At 40.9% G+C, this 22455-nt stretch overlaps 2 protein-coding genes across 4 annotated transcripts; one reads left to right on the forward strand and one right to left on the reverse strand.

Annotated features, from left to right (window-relative positions):
• The first annotated feature begins 496 nt into the window (after window positions 1–496).
• On the forward strand, window positions 497–1585 carry GPBAR1 (G protein-coupled bile acid receptor 1). The gene has a single exon (XM_070957123.1). It carries the CDS (start codon window positions 539–541, stop codon window positions 1508–1510), a length of 972 nt encoding a protein of 323 aa, XP_070813224.1. The 5' UTR covers window positions 497–538; the 3' UTR covers window positions 1511–1585.
• A 2332-nt stretch (window positions 1586–3917) lies between these two features.
• On the reverse strand, window positions 3918–22213 carry AAMP (angio associated migratory cell protein). Of its 3 annotated transcripts, none has more exons than XM_070953346.1 (12): window positions 22004–22213; window positions 20373–20498; window positions 19045–19164; window positions 16809–16948; window positions 14125–14269; window positions 13825–13908; window positions 13167–13282; window positions 11545–11633; window positions 9623–9713; window positions 7108–7262; window positions 5616–5698; window positions 3918–4588 (listed from the first exon to the last, which is right to left on the reverse strand). In XM_070953346.1, exons 1-11 carry the CDS (start codon window positions 22131–22133, stop codon window positions 5623–5625), a joined length of 1272 nt encoding a protein of 423 aa, XP_070809447.1. In that variant the 5' UTR covers window positions 22134–22213; the 3' UTR covers window positions 3918–4588; window positions 5616–5622. The 3 variants fall into 3 exon arrangements, with proteins under 3 accessions (XP_070809447.1, XP_070809531.1, XP_070809363.1); XM_070953430.1 differs by lacking the exon at window positions 3918–4588 and adding an exon at window positions 4599–5285; XM_070953262.1 differs by lacking the exon at window positions 3918–4588 and having other exon boundaries at window positions 4599–5698.
• Between the last annotated feature and the right edge of the window lie 242 nt (window positions 22214–22455).

Here is a 22455-nt window from a genome sequence, read left to right on the forward strand (position 1 = left end):
CAAACAATGTAGGCTGGCGACCTCCGGGGAAGAGCTTTCTCTGTGGGGGCCCCGGCCCTACGGAACAAACTGCCCCTGGACATACGAAGGATCCCCGACCTCCGCACCTTCTGTCGTGCTTTGAAGACCCTATTATTCCAGCAAGCTGGTCTGATGGGATAAAGGTTTTTAAATTGGGTTTTGATAGGGGTTTTAAAATGATTTTAGTTGGGTGTTTTAAATTCGGCCATTGATTGAATTATTTTAATTAAGTTTTTAAATTTTTGTTGTATATTGTTTTTACCATGGCTGTTCACCGCCCTGAGTCCTTCGGGAGAAGGGCGGTATATAAATATAATAAACTAAACTAAACTAAACTAATAGCTAAGAAATGTATCATAACTGAACTCTTTCTATAGCTACGGTCATTATTTTAAAGAGAAAGATAAATACTAAGCCATGTATCTCCTGGTTTTATTTATTTAGACTATTTCCTTAGTTCCTTGAGGAAGTTATTTCAGAAGCCCGGAAGATTGTGGATTCTTTATCAGACGCTCAGATGGACTCCAAATCACAGAAATATCTTGTATCCTTAGTCTCTAAGCCCCTGGCAGCTTTCATCATTCTGGCTAATGTTTTCATTATATTTGGGATTCTCTTCAATCGCAAACTCCATGGAACCATCAACTGGTTCTTCCTGAGTTTGCTCATTGCTGACCTCTTGGCTGGGGGAGCTCTTTCCCATGTCCCCAAGATGTCATTTGAGGAGGCTAATCTGAACTACTATCAGTGCTTAGCACGTTATGCTGTGCCCAATTTCCTTTTCCTCTCTTTTTTAGCCAATCTGCTGGTGATGCACTATGCTAAATATACATGCATCAACCAGCCACTGCACTACCACCAGTCCTGGGTTTATCGCTGGGCTGGTCTTTACATATGCTTAGCATGGGTGTCTCCCTTGACTTTTGCCTCCATGCCATTGGCTTGGAGCTCTCAATGGAAGCCTAATGAGAACTGTTCTGCTGAGCAGGTCTTATACCGGCCTTACCTCTATGTAGAAACCTATGTGTTCATCATCCCAATCATCTTTGCAATAGCTGTAATGGGTATCCGAGTGCTCTGCATAGCCCGAAAGCAGCTTAAAAACATTAAAAAAGTGCTTAATTCAGTGAATCAAAGTCAGACCCCATCAGAATTGGAACAACAACTGGACCTGAGGCATGCAAAGAGTATCGCCAGTGTATCTCTCATTTTCCTGGTTTGCTGGGTGCCATATATTGTTTGTTTGAATATATCACTGCATTTAGAAATAAAGGGTAGTATCCCTCTTGCTATCGTTATCTGCATAGGCACTGCCAGTGCTGCTGTAATACCCATCATCCTCAGTCTTAGCAATCGTCAATACACCGAATTTTGGAGCAACATGGCCACGAAAGCCTATAGAACCTGCTGCCGAAGACAGGGGGGCAAACAAAAACAAAATAATCAGCCCCATGGCAATAACACAGCAACTCCTACAATTCCAGACTAATGCTTTCCAGTGGGAAGTCATCAAATTCCTCACCCGCCCATTTAGCAGCACAAATGCTTCAATCTTCTCCCTTCAGCTTGGAATGAAATTGGACTGTTTGCTTCCAGTCATGGTTTCTCATAACCCAGGTCAGAATTCTGCTGTTTGTTGGGGATCTAATGCCATTCAAAAGTTCAGCTAAATGTAAAATGGATGAAGAAAGAGAAAGGACATTTCTTTTTCTCTTTCTTGCTGGCAGGCCTGAGAACACAAAGAAGGTTGGACTGCCTTGAAAATATGTTGACTTTGATTTGTTATTAAAAAAAAAATGGAGAAGTTGAAAAACAATGAACAGTTGGGAATAGATTCTCCTACACAGCTCTATTGAAATCCCCTCTTCCTGAATCCCTGCCTTCTAGACCTGCTGCTTACGTTAACCCCCCTTTCTCCTGACGTGGAAGGAAGTCCCTGGTTCTCCATTATAAGAATGTCAGAATAGAAGATAACATCTGAATTTCAGCAGCCTTAGCTATAATTCTTGTTCCTTAAATTCCTTGCAGTGCAATCTAAGGATATTGGGAAGCCATTGGGACATTTGTATAGCAAGTAGGCTGAGTTTACAATGAACCATAGGTTCATATGAATATGTGAAATGGGATCATAAGCAGACCAAACCAAATCCAAACACTGACCGCATTCTAAAATCAAATCCGTACAATGTAAGATCATCTCTGTGGAAAAAATCTAGATTCATTCATTATGAAGGCATGGAAAATACGTTAAGTAAATCTTCCATTTCCCATTATCTTGGTCTTGGCTGTCCCTCACAACAACCCCATGAAATAGACAGGGGCCAATTATTCACATGTTTAAAGATGAGGAAAACCACACTGAGGCACACTCCCATTTTCCTAGTATTCTCAACATCATCAATAACACATGGCCCCCACTGTAGAAGAGATTGAATTGTTTAGGTCTATAGTTGATACTGGACTGGAGACTCTAAGGACCGAAACAGGTGAATGTTGCTAATGCTGTTTCAGCAAATCTGAACTCTTGGACCAATCCTGAGCAGGAAACCCAACTCAAGGCTGGGAAGAGAATGGACAAATGTTCACTGACTGAAAATACTAAGATAAAAAGCTTAAGAATTTATACCTTATAAAGCTAATACTGTATGCTAGGCTCCTTTGATGTGTCCTGCCATAATTAACTCTTCTGTGTAAATACCAGTTTTTGTTTGCAATAAATTTTTTTAAAAAACTGTCTTAAATCAATGAAGCTTCTGCTAACTACTGAATGGAAGGTTAAGTTTCTAAGAAACAAGGGTTATAGCTGTGCTTGGTGTGAACCTTGATGATAAAGGCTGCTAATAGAGGCAAGAAATAGTTAAGGATTGATGACTTGGTGACGAATTTCATTAAGGTGAAATTGGGCTGGTATTTTTTTACCCTGCGGGTTTACTTATGCATCCATTTAATCTTTTTCTGAGAAGAAGCAGATGCTTTGTGATGTCAGAAGCAAACTGGTTTGCCATTTATGCTTATTAATACTTAGGACCGAGAAACATAATGTCCTCATTAAAGAGGTAAAATAGTTCTCGTGACCTTAATTGGTCTAATTCCCTTTTTAAAACAATGGAGGTTGGGAGCCATTACAACCTCTTATCCTGCAATCTTCCAGATTAGGATAATGTGGACTTTCCATCTTTAGCGATAAAACATCAAACCAATTTCCTTTTTCCTTCATCTTTGCTTAGGGCAGTTTGGGGTTAGCAAACTCAGGCCTGGCTATTGGGCCTCCAATCACATCTAATAAAAACTAAACATTTCTCATATATATATATATATTTTAAAGGCAGTGGTGTGTGAGACAAAGCTTAAGCAGAGGAAGACTTTTGTATTTGCTCCCATGTCTGTTTTTTAATTGTGTGCTCTGAAACTCTTGCTTCTTCTTTAGGTCGTTATATTAATCCAAACTCTGTTCATAGGCATAATTAATTTGGAAAGACTTAAAACTCTTTGGGTGCCTACTGAGACATATTCTATTTTCCAATGGGAAAAGGGCTAACTTCTCATGCTTTCAGACCATATAGTTGTCAAGGTGTTATTTCCCACCAATTATCAGTTTAATTTGTTGAGTCCAATTTAGCAGAAGTTATTAGGGGAATTATGTATTCACACTGATGAATTCATCAGCTATATCTGCCTTAGAAATGGCAAAAAATTATAGAAGCTGCCACTGAAAATGACTAAAAGGGGACAAAGTTGTCTACCCTTACTATAGATCTGAAGATACAAAGCATATATGGAACAATGCTACTTATCATAATTAACAATATTCAAATTCAAATAGTTTTATTGTAGTCATTAACCAGCATAGAATTAAGAATATTGAACCTATTCTTCATACTATGAACTGACTCTTATTCATGAAAAGGAAAAGGATGTCAAAAGATCAGGAAATCTCATAGGACAGTTTCATTAAGGGTTTTAAACTATCAGATTATGTAAAGAATTGCAATTAATCTGCTGATCAGCGTTGGGGAAAACTGCATTTTGTTGGTTTCACAAGCGTTTAGGTGGCCAAATTTAGAAAGGATAAGTACTTCAAAGATGAACTCTACTGAGAAATTCTGGCTAACCCAATTGTGATATTGAGTGGTACACTGTCTTGGGATATAAATATTTCTGTTTTTCAGTCAATGATAAAAGTTTGAAAATAGTAGGTGAAATCTGAAAACAGAAACCGAAGGATATTTATGATGAGATCAAAAATCCTCTTAAGTACAACCTACTACAGATTGCAGGGCAAGCCAAAATCAGAAATATTGGGCTCCACTTGATGAAAACAAAGACATCCCGGCAGTACCAAGAATGCTCTCCACTTTTCAGACAGCTGCTCATTGCTAGGTAATGTGAACTCAAACTGGGCAACTATTTTTCCTTATATTTATATAAATAAACTACCTTCTAAGCCCTACCAGTCAAAAGGCTAATACTGCAAGGGCTCCCTGGTGACACTGGAGTAAAAGTAATCTGAGCAATGAGCTGTACTGGACCACTCCTGCAAACCCAACAGGTAGCGTATTTGGGTTGTCTAAAAAAAAAAAAAAAAAAAAGTCATTTGGAAAGCAAAGACATTGAACAGCACTCTTTCCCAGACTAACTAACTTAAAGGACAGTTCGGTAGCAAACCTGATCATTCAAAGGTAAGAAGTTTCACTCTTAGCTTTTGATTTTCTAGCCGAGTAGGCGCTTAAATATCAACCGTATATCTTGTCATATTTCTGGTATGAGACAATGCAACACTGTTATGTTCTTCCCTCTTGCCCATTCCAGAACAATGGGCTGGTCTGCGATTACCAGATGGACGTAGCTATCTAGAAACCATGGTCTAGGCAAGCCACAAATTCAAACAAACCCTCCAAGATGACAGCCTTCTGTTTTTATTTTGTCATAACGTCTAGCGACGTAAAAACGAGCTGTCTTGTTATTGTCACTGAGAGGTCCACGTATTCAAGTCCAGGCTGATCTGCTCAATCTCCACCAGAGTTCCAAAGCCTGCGCATCACCTCAGGAACATCATTTGATTGGCTTTGAACAAATCTACATGATTTGCTGGAAGGGGAAGCACAAGCTCAAAATGACAAAGGGAAGGATGAGCCTTATTGTCATTTCAGAGGTTGGGTAACAGTCCATTTGCCCCCATCTTAAGGGGAGGAACATAGAAGGCGATACCTCTGACCTCCATGAACATATCTTCAAAAATTATGTGCAAGGAGGCCTCTTTGAACCTGGAAGAAGTACAGAGGTTCTTCTGAGATACATCACTTCAATGCCTACCACTGCCCAGATCCTGATCCAGGCCCCGCCCACTTGTGTTTTCTCATAGCTTTATGTACGAAGCACCAGGGATGTAAATACTTAAAAGCCTCTTGTAGAAAACTCCAACAATCAATTGGGGATAGGGTGGCAAAGCTTTCTTTTCAAAATAAGGGTGATCATAAAATGTTTAGTTGCCTCCCTGCAGGATGTTACTAGGCTAATCCCATCCACCCTGTCACAGTCCCATGGGTATATCTGCCGTCAGTCACATGCCACGCTTTCTTGCAGTGCCCAGTCACCTAAATGCTAGCGGTCAGGTTGCTGCACACAAAACACTTTGGCCTGGTGATCACCAGAAGTAGTAACCACAAGTGAAGCATCTCTGCCAAAAAAAGAGAGAGAGAGAGAGAGAGAGAAATGATTAAAATACGCATACGTTCACATATATACTGTATGTCTTAATATGTATGTTTAAATCAAACAAAGAACAAAAGGAAAGAGACAAAAAATATCATGATACTGCAAATAAAACATTAAGATATGCTAAGAGGGAGGCAAGAGAAATAGGCTCCCACTATCATTTCTGCTGAGACTCCAGCTAGTTTAGAGAATGTCTCAATTACCAACTATCAGCAACTCTTTTATCAAATTATGCAAAGTATTTTCATCCCAGTGGATAATACAAACAATGCTGTTTTTTAATAATCAGCTTATTTTTCTCCTCTTTCATCCAATTTCCCTTTCCTTACACATCCTGTCTTTTTGGCTGTAAATCTCAAGGCAAGCAGTATTTTAATGGAAATATTTCTAAGCCAGGAGACTCTTCGGCTAAAAGATGCAGCAAAAGACTTGGAATGAGTTTGTTTTAAAAATGAATACTTAGATGTAGGAACGCAGCATCAGCCCCAGAAAAAAACAGGAAAAATTCCTCAACTAAGATTAATCAAAAACATTAATAGAGAGGTCCTTTAAAATATTGACCAATAATCACAGTTATGTATGAGCTCGATCCTGTCTATGCTTATCCATCCAATGGAATTCAGCAGGGCTTATTCCCAAGTAGACATGCAATTAATCTTCACAACACCAGTGTGGGTAAAAAAAGAATCACATAGTAGAAATGACAAGCTGAAAATCAAAAAGTCAAAGAGCTCGGGAAGCCCTGTGCTAAACCAATGATTCTGACAAATCATCCATTTTATTTTCTTGTTCTTGCCGTTACTGAGAGCCTATATAGTGTAGTCATTAAGATGTTGGACTGGCATTAGAGAGACTTGGAGTCTAGTGCATCTTCAGTCACATATATTTATTGTGTGACTTTGGGCCAATCATTCTCTCTCAGCTGAGCATGTAATAGGATAGTTATTGTGGGGGGGAAATGGGAGGGTGGAACGCTGTATTGTATATACTGTCATGGCCATCTTAGGAAAATATGGGATATAATTCTAACATGAAAATAAACAATGAGAACCACCAACGGAATTGGAAAGAAGAAAACTACTTTACCTATGAAAAGAATCACTTCAGAAAACAGCATATCTCTTCTTCCCATTCAACCCAATTCCTAAATATCTCAACCTGCTACACATTTCAATCTGAGCCCATTTCCCTGCTGAAACCATAACCTGTCGTGTGAGATTCCAGTGCCCATATACTGGAGTAATATTACTTAACCTAAACCTTGAGGTAACTTAGCTTTCTACATCCCTTCTTCCATTTTATCCCCATATGACACTTCCAAGCACCTTCCACCAGCATCCTCCAATTTAAAATTGCGCTGGAAGTACTTACTTGTTCAAAGCAAAGTCTAAAATTTCAGCCGAGTGGCCTCTGTATTCACTAATGAGCTTTCCCGAGCGTGCATCCCATAGCCTCACAGCCCCATCCAGACTGCAAGTGTAGACCACAGGCGAACTTTCTTCCCAAAGGAGCTGCACGATACCTGACTGTAAAAGGAGATGGAAAAGACATTAGTGGAGCATTCCCATCTTCTTGGCATGAATCCAGGAAAATTCATCATACTTTCTTTTGATTGCCCACTCCTAAACTGACCATCACAGAAAATTTCCAACTAGTCTCCAAACTTCCCTTTCTAGGCGGTGGAGAGAATGGTTGGGCTTCAGCTCCAGAAGACCCTGGAGAAAGCAGATGGCTACCCTTGCTTCAACTGAGTTTTAGGACAGTATGGAGACATCACTAGTCATGCCTGGTAATGACCTGTAATGGAGGTGGGATGGGGGCAGTGTGCATTCATCCTAGTACTCCTTGATCTCTCAGTGGCTTCCAATACGTTGCCCACAATATCTTACAGGGTTTGCTTTGGGTGGATGTGGTTATCTGACTGGAATCAGTCTGAAGACAATTTGACACCTCATGTCTGACCAACCAGCCAATGCTATTGAAATCCTGACGCAGTGCCTAGAAGCCATGTGGGCCTGGATGGCGAGGAACAAACTTAAGCTCAGTTCTGATAGGACTGAGTGGCTTTCTTTGTCTGATTCCAGAACATCCCATCTCTAGTCTTTAAAAGGGTTGCAATTTCCAATGAGAAACTAATGCACCTCAAAGAGCAGGTGACAGCTGTACCCAAGAGGACTTTTGCACAGGCTTATGGGATACATTAGTTGCACCCATCCTGACTAGGACGCCTCTCAGGCAATCACTCTTGCTTTTGACTGGACTACTGTAATGCACACTGCACAAGGCTGCTCTTGAAGATCAATTTGAAGCTACAGTTGATCCAAGATCAGAGATGTGGACAACGATTAGGCAGGCCTTATTATGCTCATGTAACCTGCACTAGCTATCAATTGCCTTCTGGATGAGTTCAAGGTGTTGATTATTACCTATTAAGACCTTCATGACACAGGAACTGACAAGTTAAGGGATCATCTGTCTCCATTTGTTTCTGCCCATTGATGAAGTCGGCTAGAGTGGCATGCTTTGGGTACCATTGATTAAACAGTGTTACCTTGGGGGACCCAGGAAGTGTGTCTCCCCCTTGATGGCTCCTGCTCTATGGAATAATAATCCCTCAGAGATTCATACTGCTCCCAATGTTTGAATTTATGCAAATAGTTAAAGATCTGGTTGTTCTTCCAGGCTTTGGGCTAGGATGGTGTTTGATTTTGGTTTCTTTTCCAGATAGCTGTGTTTCTTTCTTTTGATATACACTGCTTTCTTTGAAATTTAATTGCAAATCACCAACAGTCACTATGGAAATAAGCCACAATGGCACAGTGATTAGAATGCAGTATTGCAGGCTACTTCTGCTGACTGCTGGCTGCCTGCAATTTGGCAGTTCGAATCTCACCAGGCTCAAAGTTGTACCCATCCTTCCGAGGTGGGTAAAATGAGGACCCAGATTGTTGGGGGCAATATGCTGACTCTGTAAACCACTTAGAGAGGGCTCTAAAGCTCTGTAAAGTGGTATATAAGTCTAAGTGCTATGCTATAAGTAGACTTGAATGAATAAATAAATGAATGAAGTTTCTTTCCCTAGCTGTGGTGAGAGTATGTGTATATGTGTATAATTGCCTAATATGCAAAATGTCTGGCCTATAAACACAGGGCATGCTAAAAACAAGGCTGGCATGGGAAAGCAATGCTAATTATATAAAACAGGGAGACATATCAAATAGAAGCAAAGATATATGACAAACTGACCATAAAAGTTAACAGCTTGCAAATATGTCTACTGAACTGGCTGGGAGAGGCAAACAAGAGTGAAATGCATTTCTTTTGCCTGTGTACACTCTGCCTAGGATGGATGCCACCCTCTGATTTGCATTGGCCAGCAGCCCGTTTGCTCTTCATGTGGCCCAGAGTAGAGGGGTGGACCTTGCTATCCTTTCCCTGCCAGCCTGCTCCTTTGTCTTCACAGAGTTCATTCTACTCAATGTAATCAGGCAAAGGGCTTAACTACAAGTCTGGCCATTCCAAAATGCGTCTTTGCAATATTTGCTCTTCTGGCAAAGGCAAAAAGCACCCAATCATGATACAAATGGGAAAATGACAGAGGCAGACAGGCCAACTGATGAAGCTAACATGTCTTGAGCTATAGCAGCTTACGCAAAGCTTTCCTCCTAAACCTCAGCGTTTTTCAGATGCGTATTATCTTTCCTCTCTATTGGAAAAAGGAAGGAAGACGTATCTAGTTCCTTCCTCCTGATCATTAACCTCAAATAGCATCCAGAAAATTATGAGAAGCAGCCTGTAAACGGTAGTGTGCTTCTGTGCCAGAAGGCCTCAGGGTAATATGTTCCTTTCTAGTGTGCCCTCTGGTGATCACGATGTGCTCCATTACCTCATGCTGGCACTTATGTCTCAGAGTCTGCGTGGCAAGGTCATAAATAGCCAAGGTCCCGTCCAAATAGCCAATAGCTGCCAGTGGCATCCTGCAACAAGAAAGCCGTAGAGAAGGATTTTTACTGGAACTTGTACAGTATTGTAGGAAAGATATAGATCGGGGTGGGCAAATGTGGCCCTTTTACAACCTGTGGACTTCAACTCCCAGAATTCCTGAGACAGCCAAGCTGTCTCAGGAATTCTGGGAGTTGAAGTCCACAGGTTGTAAAAGGGCCGCATTTGCCCATCCCTGATATAGGTAGTCCTTGACTTACGTCTGACTGCAACTGGGACCAGACCTTCCATTGCTAAGCAAGGTGGTTGTTAAATGACCTTGCTTTTGCCATGATTAACTGTATGTTTGTTTGTTTGTAACACACGATTGTTTTTGCCATGATTAACTGTATCACTGCAGTTGTTAAGTGAATCGCACATTTGTTAAGCGAATCCAGCTTCCCCCATTGATTTTGCTTCTCAGAAGACAGCTGGAAAGGTCGCAAATGGTGATCACGTGACTGAAGGACGCTGCAACCATCGTAAATATATGCCGGTTGCCAACAGCCCAAATTTTCATTGGGTGATTGTGGGGATGCTAATGATGGTCATAATTGTGAGGACTGCCCATAAGTCACTGCTTTCAGTGCCACTGTAACTTTGAATGGTTGTTGAACAAATGGATGTAAGTCAAGGGCTACCTGTAGTAAGATTAAATAAACGCTGGTCCAAATTTGTAAGTCAAAGACTACCTGTAATATAATTAAATAAATCATCAGAGCATTAGTCCCTCTTGCTTTGCTAAAGAACTCCTGGGCTCATCCACACAAGGTGGGCACTAAGAATTCATCTGGCTTTCATTCTTTGGTGGTGGTGGTGGGAATCACTCATTGATCATCAGAAAGGAATATTATCTGGGTTGGTTCACCTCATCATCCCCCCTTCGTGGAAGCTTAGATATGTATCGTATGATGTTGATTTTGAGGAACATCAGCAGATGTGCACCAGGGCAGAACTGGTTACAGGCCATATAGATCATTTCCCCAAGATCCTCCTTTAATTGCTGTCTGATTGATGATGGTTAGAGATGACTTGGCCAGGTTGGTGATGGCTGGTTCAAAACAACACACTAGCCCTGAAGAGCGGAAATGGGTTTGAAGCATGTAGTTAATGCCAAATACAAGTCAATACACAATGAGGATTTCATAGCATGGTCTAAAGCAGAGTTGTCAAACTCAAGGCCCTGGAAACAGTGAAGGACAGTCCACGGTGCCTCTGCCAGCGAAAAGGAAGCTCGCACAGCCCTCCTGGGCTCTGTTTTGGGCCGCGATGGCCTCCTGCAACCATCTGCCAGTAAAAATGGAACTTGAGGAGGCCGTGTGAGGCCCTCCTGTGCTCCATTTTTTCTGGCAGAGGGCTGCAGGAGGCTGTCTTGGCCAAAAATAGAGCCTTGATGAGTGACATTGAGCTGGCCACGCCCAGTCTGGCCTCAGTTCCCAGACCCCCGAGGTCAATCACAACCCTAATGCGGCCCTCAGTGAAATCGAATTTGACACCCTTGGTCTAAGGCAATTGTTCCTTCCGTTCCCTGATTGTGATTAGCTCCTAGGAGTTTCTAAAAGCCAAAGATGAATTGAGTAATTTTTTTTCTGGAATAAGAAAGAAATAAGATGCCAGAAAATATATATCTCCTTCATCTCTGTGGTCCATATCCAGATCTACTATCATGAAGTTCTGGGAAGGAGACATAGAACATCAGCCAAGTCAGAGAAGCAATGTGCCTTTCTGGGCCAAATTGACTATTAATTTACTCCTACTCACTGTGTCTATCTAAAAAACAAACAAACATCTGTACCAAACTCATATCCTTTCCCCTTGAGTACTTACACATTGCAGAAACCTAGAGACTCCACTGAGTTGGATTCTGCCTCATCATCAGCTGCAGGCTTGCTCTCTGCTTTGAACACTGACACCACCTGCAGGAAAGAGGCAGCCAATAATGGCTTTTCTGTGTATTCAAGAAGCAGAACATTATGACTGATACTTTGCTGGAAGTACAGGCTGGAGATATGCTGCATGTAATAAAATCAACAATCCTATAATCTTAGCCAAGAATGCAAAACAGAAGTCTGGAAAACTACACACCAATTCTTACTGGGTATCCACAAATTTCTGGCTGGACTTTCTAGCTTAGAAAATGGTTATTATAATCAGGACTCCATTCACAGTCAGATGCCTCTTATCACACACCATGACTCTGAAATGCAGCTTGAGACTATGGCCAAAAATTTTCACTTCATTTCTATCTCCAATTCCACATCCTAAATTTGGATCTGGAGATATAGGAACTGAAAACTAACTTATGTTCAGACATTATTCGCAGTGACAAAATGTGGGGCAATCATGGGTGAGCCTGATTACACGGCAAACTTTTCTCCAGCTTTGAAATGGGATAATGAACCGTTCCTCTCAGATGCCAAAGTCACTTTGTCAGCAGTGAGAAAGTGTGTGCTTTCAAATCATTAATTTCAGGAGTGGTTTGAGAGAGACCGACTGGCACAAAGGTGCCTTGTTGGTTTCGTGTTTAGGGCAGAACTAGAATTCTAGGTCTCCCAGTTTCTAGCATGGTACCACTATACCAAACTGGCCCAAGAACTAGGCAACCCAAGTTCAAATCCCCACTCGCCAGAGAAGTTTATCGGGTATCTCTGAAGCAGCATTTTCCTTCACTTCTTTTTTTTTTTTTGAAATATTTTTTTTATTTTTTAAGACAAAACATAAAACATAAATCCATCATCCATACAATTGCAAACAGTGTGTCAGTTGGTTACAAATCTTTTTTGTCTCCTCACCATATTCATTACTACTAATCATCTAATTTTTCATATTACCAATCTATTAATTATCTTTATAAATCATTCAACTTTGGCTTTCCCCTCTTTCCATAAAAATTATTTTCAAATATTTGTATTATAAGATTCATAGTCATTTAACTTTGTATTATATTTTGTATATTTCTATAGTTCATATGTTATGATAGTCTCATCTCTGTTTCATTTCCATGTTTTATTATCTAGCCATTGATAAAATAAACCCCATATCTTATATTGTTTATCTTCTTGTTCTCTAATTTCAAATGTCAATTTGCTCATTTCAGCACATTCCATAATTTTCTTAATAACTTCATCTTGCATTGGTATTTTCTCATTTTTCCAATTTTTAGCAAACACAATTCTAGCCGCTGTTAATACATTCACCATCAAATATCTCAATTCTCTATTGTATATTTCTGGTACAATCCCTAATAAAAAAATATCTGAGCATTTTCCTTCTCTTCAAATGAGTTCATAGGACAATTGGATAAATAATGGGGAAGAAAGTTAGAATTTTGAAGTAAACTTGGGACAAAAGTATAAACGTCAGCACTACTTAACAACCTTATCTAAATGAACCAAACAGATACTTTGCACATCTGGACAAGTAACAGGAAGGGCGAGGGAAGAACTCACTTTTCCAGTTGCAGAATTTATCAGCTTGGCATGACAGTCAACAGAACCTGTCAGGATTAGACTGCCATCCTTCTGGCTGGCCACACATGTTAAAGGGCCCTGGTGCCCCTCATTACCTGGAAAGACAAAAAAGACACATCCAATGAAAGACCCTGTTAAGGGTTCCTTTTCCTTTTTCATGTGCTATCTTGGCTAACATCTTGATTCCCAAACTCCTGTTTTCTGTGAACAGAAGCACCACAATGCCATGTTAGTGATGCAAAGTTACAAGAAATGCTGATTTATTTAATTTTCTACAGTTGAAAATTTGACCCTATCAGATTCAAGTTTTGTTGCTCTCCTGGTACCTCCAACCTGCTGAACTATATAGAAATGGAAACCTGAGCTGGTTGCAAAATGAAATATATAGTGACTGACTAGTCACTCGCCCTATCAGAGATAGGATACAGAGAACCTGTATCCTATTTCCAAAGGGGACATGGTTTTTTTTGTGTGAGGCTGACCCTACTTTGCATGAAATCTAAAGCAACCGAAACTGGCAAAACACCCAAGTTTTTAGGTAGAGGTGAGATGACCAGGCTACAGGTATTGTGTTCCAGTGAGCCGGAGGTTCAATGACATGACTTCTGAAGGCTTCCTACCACGTAATATTTTGTACCTTTTAGAACATGTAGTGAGTTGCCCTGCTTCAGGTCCCAAATGCGCACTGTTCCATCTTCATAGCCGACAACGGCCCTTCTCCCTGCATGAAGCATTTTTGTGTTAATCATTTTCTAGGGTACCCAGAAAAAATTAATTTTAAAGAGGCCCAAGGACCTTCCCATCCCATACCAAAATTCCAAGCAATGCAACGCTGTTTCTCGTTGTGAAAGGAAATAGAGGATGTGTTTGGAAGCACCAAACAATGGGGCAGTTCCATTCCTGAAGCAATTCTAACAGCAAAAACAATACTCCTCACCATCAGGAAGGACACGGCCACATGTAGCTGGACAATTTGGCCCTTGAAAGGTTTTGCATTCTCCACTAGGGATCTTCCACATCCAGCAGTTGCCATCAGCTGTGCCAGCCAGTAGGACAGGAGACTGGGGGTGCCATTCTGTCCACTGGAAGAAGAAAGCAAGCACCAGATTGGGAAATGAAAGAAAATGGCTGTTTGTCCAGTCAATCAACACATTCTTCACCTGTTTCACTTATGACCTGATTTATTTTAACTTCAAATACTTTACATTGGCTAGAGTCACACTTCATGCTGAAAAAAATGTAATGTTGGATTCATGTGTGCTAAGTCAAAGCAACACTATGGCTTAGTGCCAAGTGTGAACTCTGTCATTGTGAGAAATTATCTGCTAAAACCTAAGCGTATCTGTAAAAAGTTTAATATCTGGGATTTAAATAGCATCTTAAAGAGTTACAGGCTTCCTAAAGATCACCCAGGAAGCTCATAATCATACAAGGTTATTCTAATGCATTTAGACTAAATAACATCTGAAAGATACAGTTTATTATGAAGAGCCATTTAGCCACGGGGTGAGATCATCCATGGTTTCGGGGTGAAGTGCCATCAGTACGCTGATGATACTCAGATGTACATCTCCACCCCGGACCACCCCAATGATGCCCTGGAAGTGATGTCCCGGTGCCTGGAGGCTGTACGGATCTGGATGGGGAGCAACAGACTCAGGCTCAACCCATCCAAGACCGAGTGGCTGTGGTTTCCGGCGTCCCGATATAGTTGGTGCCATCTGCCATCACAGACTATTGGGGGCGAGTCGTTGGCCCCCACGGAGAGGGATCGCAACTTGGGTGTCCTCATGGATTCACGGCTGTCTTTAAAAGAGCATTTGACGGCTGTGGCCGGGAGGACTTTCTATCAGGTCCGCCTGATTTGCCAGTTGCGTCCCTTTCTGGATTGGGACTTCTTATGCATGGTCACTCATGCCCTCGTCACTTCCCGCCTGGACTATTGTAATGCTCTCTACATGGGGCTCCTCTTAAGGAGCACCCAGAGGCTCCAACTGGTCCAGAATGCGGCCGCACGGGTGGTTATGGGAGCAATGTGGCGTTCCCATGTAACATTTCTCCTGTGTGAGCTGCACTGGCTCCCGGTGGTCTTCCGGGTGCGCTTCAAGGTCTTGGTTACCACCTTTAGAGCGCTCCATAGCTTAGGACCCGGGTACTTACGAGACCGCCTTCTGCCACCAGTAGCCTCTCACCGGCCACTACGCTCCCATAGAGAGGGGCACCTCAGGGTGCCGTCGGCCAAACAGTGTTGACTGGCAGCCCCCAGGAGGAGACCCTTCTCTGTGGGGGCACCTGCCATCTGGAATGAGCTCCCCCCGGAGATACGGAGGATCCTGGAGTTACGCACTTTCCGCCGTGCCCTTAAGAACTTTTTATTTCAACAGGCTGCCTGGCCTAACCTCCTTTTTAATTGTTAATTTTAAATTTGTTTTAAAATAATAGGGGTGTTTTAAATTGTTTGGGCCAAATTATTTAATGTGTTTTTACATTGTTTTTAAATTTTGTATTATGTGTGTTTTATCTTTTGGCTGTTCACCGCCCTGAGTCCTTCGGGAGTAGGGCGGTATATAAATCCAAAATAAAGTAAAGTAAAGTAAAGTAGAAAGAGGCGTGAAATAAATCAGGTTTCTAAATTGCATGGAAAGCTCCACAGGATGGTGGAGGTGGTAGATGCAGAGGTAACATGCTCATCCCTTGTTCCTTGCCTCACTTGTAGTGACAGTTTTCTTTTGGAACGACTGATCTCATCCAATTCTGAAAAGGCCACATTTTATATTTCCCAAAAATCATGAAAGGAAAGCGATCTTCTTCAATAAGGGGAAAACTGCATACAGCAGCAACTTCTTGAATACACAATTTCAACCAAGAATATGATTTTGAACACATCACTACTTCATGGCCTTTTAAGTTCTCCAGCATTTTCCCTTGTTGCAAGGGGAGCTAATCAGGGCAGGCGGAAACAGTCTTTTTTAAAAAAATCTGGACCATGTTTGTCTTCCTACTCTGTCTGGGAGCTATAGAGAGCATAGCAGAGATGATCTCATCTCACAAGTGTAAGAGGGGACAAATACTTGGGACGTTTAAAACATTATTTTCAGCTTTGGAGAGGTTTTAAGAGTGGAATTGGGATCTTAAGAACTGCAGAAGTTTAGACATTTATTCTGTCCCCGAAGTATCTCTCCACGGGGAAGGGATATTGGGGGATTCTAAAGGGTATTTTGGATGTTTTTAGGTGACTTACAATGGCTTTACTCCTTAAAGTCCCACCACCAGCAAAAAAGAGGATAAAATATACCCACTCTAACAAACGAGGGGTCCTTGGTGAACTCTAAACTTGGTTGTTTTCTTGCAGACATTTCATGAAACATCTACAAGAAAACAACCAAGCTCAGAGAGCATCAAAGAACCATCATCTCAACCTTGAGCTACAAATATTCTCCTTTTTTGGCAACTCTAACAAAACTATGTGGGTTACAAAAAAGGTACTATTAGGCCGCAAGTGGCTTGTGAATTACTCTCTCCTAAGGGTAATGCCACTGTAGTTTATTATGTTTGCTTCGCTTTTCATTGGGAAAATCAGTTTTTCAGGCAAAGCTTTTGCCATGGCACTCACGGACTCACCTCCAAGTCACCCACTTCAAAAGACCAAATCTCTTCTTTGGCATCGACTCTCCAGACTTTAATGAATCCACCCATGTCACCCGTGGCCACAAAAGTGGAGTCATAACTAAAACCAACACAAGTGACAGAATCTTTGTGACCTAGAGACAGTGAAAAGAAAATGATCATGTTTTGGAGCAGACAGGTCTTAGAGATACCAAAAGGTGGAAGACAGATTTGTACAGCAAACGGCTGCAAAAGTGAGGTGAATCAGGACAAAATTTAAGCGTTAGCATTACTATTTCTCGTCCCACAATTCGAGAATGTCCAGCTGGTGTCTCCTTATTCCATCAATGACTATCATACTTTCTATGTTGGCTAAAAATGTAAACCTATTGCAATAACTTGGATGGCTTTAAAGCCCATCCTTTATTCAATGCGGACAGGTCTATCACATGCCATCAGTCTTATCCTGATTCGGAACCTGACAGGTTGTCAGCTCTAACCTAACTACTTCTGGAGGGAAAATAAGGGAACAATGTCTGAAATAGATGTTTCCTGCTTGTGATCATTGCAGACATCTGGTTGGCCATGAGAAACAAATGCTGAATGAAGATGAGCTTTATGTTCTTTCCATGTTTTCAATAAGTGAAACCTATTTTAATGAATGGCATTTCCTCCTGTGCTAAATAAGACTGTAGCCAAAATAGGACCAAAAAATATTTGACTGAAATTTTATTTTACCTGTGTCAAAAATGTCTCTGGAAATTTTAGGCATGTCCCTCTTCTCTACAGGTTATCTATCTGAAGCCTCAAACCAATTGCCTTCCTTCATCAGACACACTTGTAATATCAGACTAATAACACTGAAAAAACTGTAGTCCATAGTAAAATAAGATAATAAATAGCATATACCGCTTTACTTCAATTAAGCGACATCTCTTAGAACCCCAGGATTGTGCCTTCTCTATAGCAGTGCCTGGAATGAGGTTCCCTCAAGATCTGGATGGCCCCCACTCTGCTCATGTTTAGAAGAGCTGTGAAGACTTGGCTCTTTTGCCAGTTTTTCAGCAAGGGACAGTGAGACCCTCACTTCATCCCATTTGCCATCTTTTTTATGTTCCATTGTAATTTCTTTGATTGCTGTGAACCACTCAGCATCATTGAGAGTTGGGCAGCATAGAAGTGCAACAAATAAGTAATTTCATTAAGCCACAATATGGCTAGTTTTGGCTTCATGAGTTGTATGACGCCATTCAAATGTACGAATCAATCTAGTAGACTTCTTAAAGTATTATATAAATATTAATATGGACATGTTACTCTTGATAGCACCCTATTTCAGCCTAATAAACTACATATAGTGTCTGTGTATATATGTGTATGTACAAATGTGATAGGGCCACTGTGAGCTAGTCTATCACATAATTATGTTTCCACAGAGTGTACACTTCAGATATGCAGAGTCATCATATCTTCAGGCTCGACACCTGCTTGCCAGGATTTCTGGAAATTATAGAAACAGTAACCCCACACATCTAGGAATGCAGGTAGTCCTCAAGTTACGACCACAATTGAGCCCAAAATTTATGTTGCTAAATTTGTTCCTCATTTAAGTGAGTTTGCCCTATTTTACGACATTTCCTGCCACAGTTGTTAAATGAACCATTGCATTTGTTAAGTTAGTAACGTGGTTGTTAAATGACTCTGTGCTTGTCATAAGGTCAGAAAAGCTGATCACATGACCCCAGGACACTGCAACCATCATAAATATGAACCACTTGCCAAGCATCTGAATTTTAATCATGTGACCATGGGGAGGCTGCAATAGTTCTAAGTATGAAAAACGGTCATAAGTCACTTTTTTCAATGCTGTTGTAGCTTTGAACGGTCACTAAATGAACGTAAGTCGAGGACTACCTGTACAAAGCTGAGAAAGCAGTAACCCCACACATTTAGGGAACACAAAGCTGGGAAAATCAGGGCAATTCACCATTTCCACATGGTCTACTATGGTCAGTGACATGATTGCTGAAAGCAAAAATGAGGGTGGGGACTAATGAAGCCATTTTAGAAATATGGGAGAAGGCTTTTTTGATGTCTTGCCATATACTCAAAAGGCGCATAGATCAAGAAAGGTATCAAGAAATATGTTTACACTACCTGTCTTTTTTGCAAGTTTGATCATATGAGACTTATTAGAAGCAATGTTGCCAGCCAATAGTCTGCAGGGATTACTGCTTTTGGCACGCCTCACCTGTACACTCAAAAAGGAGCTCGCCATCACTGACACGCCACACAAAGGCCTTGTCATCCTCACCACCTGTCACAGCAAGCGTGTTGGTTTTTGGGTCAAGGCTGACACAGAAAACTGAAGCTGTGGAGAATCAACGGGACAATGGTAATAGAAGAAATCTCCTCATAAACAGATGTAGTCAATGAATTCAGAACAATCAAATCAATAAAAGCCAGAGACTGGGAAAGGACATTGGTCCTCTCTCAGGAAATACTATCTTAAGACTTTAGCTTATCTGTTTAAAGCTAGAACTGGATTCGTCTTTGAGAAAACCTCCAAATAGAAACCCAGCAAAATATTATAGGAGCCAGCTCCCCCCCCCCTTTTTTTTTTTTGTTTCAAAGATACAAGAGCATTTAAGGAGAGCAACAAAGAAATGTAACATAGTTCTTCAAGTGTTAATCTATTCTATAAGGAATTTCACATGTTTTGTTGCCAAGGAATAGATAATCATTTAAGACATATTTTATTTTGGGCTTAGAATAGAATTCAGCACAATTCACATTACCACCGCCTGATTTCAATGGCCAAAATGGAGCTCCAGAGCAAACTAACTAGCCAGTAGCCTGATTTACACATTAAAGCAAGCCATCGGATGATTTGATTTTAGTTTAAGTCTTGTGGTTTATAACCTATAGATGATTATTCCCAACAGTCCTGTGTAAAGTAGAGAGAAAACCACCACAGATCCCTCTTCTCTGGCATATCAAATTGCTGTTAACTACCAACTATTCTGTGACAAAAATACTAGAAGACTGTTTTTCCTTGAGTTTTGCAAGATATTTATTGTACTTCTATTTAAATTGTTTATATTTCTTGTAAGCTGGTCTGAGAGGTTTCTCTTAAACTGTGGATGGAAGTAATTACAATAAATAATAGTTGGTCAATTAATATGTACTGATACAAATTGGTGATTCACACCAACCAGGATAATTGTGTTAGAGACTAATGCTCAATGACCAATATACTGCATATATACATAACAAATCTTGGTGTATATGCTGTACACGCCATGATTACTGCATAAATGACTGAAGAGACAGCACAGAATGTGTCTGTATGCATGCATTTGGCTGTCATAAATATTGGCAATAGAAAATATGTTGATATACACATTCATATATAAGCATCCATCTTTTTGATTCATGGAGAGAGATTTTCACCCCAAACCTCTTGCTCAACTCCTGCCTTGGCAGTTCATAACCAATGAGCAGAATCCTCCTGAGTTGCTAGATGACAAGACATTTAATTTGGGAAAAAGCCTTTCCCTTATCCCTTTAATAGCTCACCTGTATGCTTAGAGAACGTAACCTCACTGTCATCATGGGCCTCCATGCCTTCTTCCACCCCCTCATCTTCCTCCCAAGCAGAGTCTTCTTCTAAATCCACATCTTCTATTTCATCAGCCAGATCATCTGCAGGGAGAGAAAAAAAGGTAGTTTTAAAATTACCCATCAGCCAACTCTTCTTCCTTAGATTCATATGTGAAACAGATGTAGTAACAGATCTCTCTGTTCTCTCACTAACTCGTTTGATCTCTCCATGAACCCTTCTAAAGGAGGAAAATAGAGGAGGTTCCCTGCTTCACTTTAAAAAAAAAAAACCACACAAGTCAAACAGCTGGATCACAGAGAAAAAGCAGTTTGGAAATATCCAAGCTCTACTTCCAAAATCCCATCCGCTCAAGGAGACCTTGCTTGTCTCTCCAGTACAAAGAACGTTAGAATGTAAGTTCCTTGCGAACTAATAGCAACAGCACTTAAGACCTATATACCACTTCACGGTGCTTTCCAGCCCTCTCTAAGCGGTTTACAGAGTCAGAATATTGCCCCAAAACAATCTGGGTTCTCATTTTACCGACCTCGGAAGGATGGGAGCCTGAGTCAACCTATCTGGACACTTCTGAAAGACTACTTGTTTTGCTGTGTGCCTTTTAAAAGGAAGTATTTTAACAGATTAACAGAGTTGGAATGGACCTTATAGGTCATCTACACCACTTCTGACAAATGGCAGTCCAATCTTTTCTTGAAAGTCTCAAGTGATGAAGCTCCCACCACTTCCAAAGGCAAAGTTTCTTTTTTAAAAAAAAAATTATTAAACATTTTTTCAAAAAACAAAAAAGACTCTTTAAACAATAGTTTCTTTCCAACAGTTTGCAAAGGTTAAACATTTCTTACTTATGCATTTTTTCTCCCTTATTTCAATGTATCCTTTATATATACAAGTCTAATATTGATTTATTTACATATATACATATAAATAACAGTGTACACAATTTCATTTCTACAAACTGCATTTTTTCTGTTTCCTCTTATTTGTTGTTACGTTTCTACTCCTATATCTCCCTTATTTGATCTTTCTTTGCCTTTTATCTCTTTCATCTAGCCATTCGTACCATTTCTCCCACACTATATAATATTCTGTTTCCTCTTTTTCTTGCATCTCTTTTGTAAGTTTATCCATTTCTGCACATTCCAAAACTTTTCTAATCAAATTATCACCGGTCGTTATGTTATTGTTTTTCCAATTCTGTGCGTATATTATTCTTGCTGCTGTGATAATATGAATAATTAAATATTGTAAAAAAATTTTCATAAAACCCTGGGAGTATTTATTCCTAATAAAAAATGTTTCCGGTTTCATCTCAATTATGCTGTTTGGTTATCTCTTCTAATTGTAATCTAATCCGAAGGCAAGCTTTCTATAAGAACACAATTTAAATAGTGACCACTGTAAATCATCATCTTTCCCTCTTAAGAAATTTTTTTTAAAAACTTCATGTCCTTAGTTTTCCTGAGGTCCGGGACAGTTTTTCTCCCCCAAATTTCTTACAGGGAAAGCCCATATACCAGTCTCGTGCCTTGTGTCAAACCCTTGGTTTCCAGGGTCCCTCCCCAATCGGTCTCTTTTTTTCCCTTACCCGGTCCGGGTGGCTCGAGATCCAGCACTTCCACGAGCTCCTCTGCATCCCCGTCCCCATCGCCGCCGGACATGAGCAACAGCGCTTCAGACGCCGGCTCTACCTCTCCCCCTTCTCCGGGCTCCGCCATGCTGACTCCAGCCGTCAAGAGGACACGCGTCTCCTGTTTGCGACTCTCTTCCTTGCTCCCCGCCCCCTGTGGCAGGGGGGAGGGGGAGGAGCCAGAGTCCCGGGTGCCAATCTCACGAAGGAACGAGAGGGGAAAAAAAAACACCTCACTAACCAATCGGAGCCGGCAACACGCTCTCCCTCATTGGCTACTTTCACATTCTAAAAAACGAAGCGTCGGTGTAATCCTCACCTGACGTGTCTGGGAAGACCCGCCCCCCCCCTCGGCCTTTCACCGCCCTTCGTTCACCAAGGAGGCGAAGGGCGTCATGGGAGTTGTAGTT

Source organism: Pituophis catenifer, unplaced genomic scaffold (assembly GCF_029215685.1).
Source record: "Pituophis catenifer annectens isolate HBS135680 unplaced genomic scaffold, rPitCat1.0.hap2 SCAF_1, whole genome shotgun sequence".
NCBI classification, from domain to species: Eukaryota; Metazoa; Chordata; class Lepidosauria; order Squamata; family Colubridae; genus Pituophis; species Pituophis catenifer.

What these genes read in the sequence shown, in the direction of transcription:
- GPBAR1 (XM_070957123.1), top strand. Translation starts at nt 539, where the DNA reads ATGGACTCCAAATCACAGAAATATCTTGTATCCTTAGTCTCTAAGCCC.
- AAMP (XM_070953346.1), bottom strand. Translation starts at nt 22,133, where the DNA reads ATGGCGGAGCCCGGAGAAGGGGGAGAGGTAGAGCCGGCGTCTGAAGCG. An exon ending in TACGTTCTCTAAGCATACAG is followed by an intron (nt 19,165 to 20,372) that starts GTGAGCTATTAA and finishes GATTCTCCACAG; the next exon opens with CTTCAGTTTTCTGTGTCAGC. An exon ending in TTAGACTTTGCTTTGAACAA is followed by an intron (nt 5,699 to 7,107) that starts GTAAGTACTTCC and finishes TTTTTTTGGCAG; the next exon opens with AGATGCTTCACTTGTGGTTA.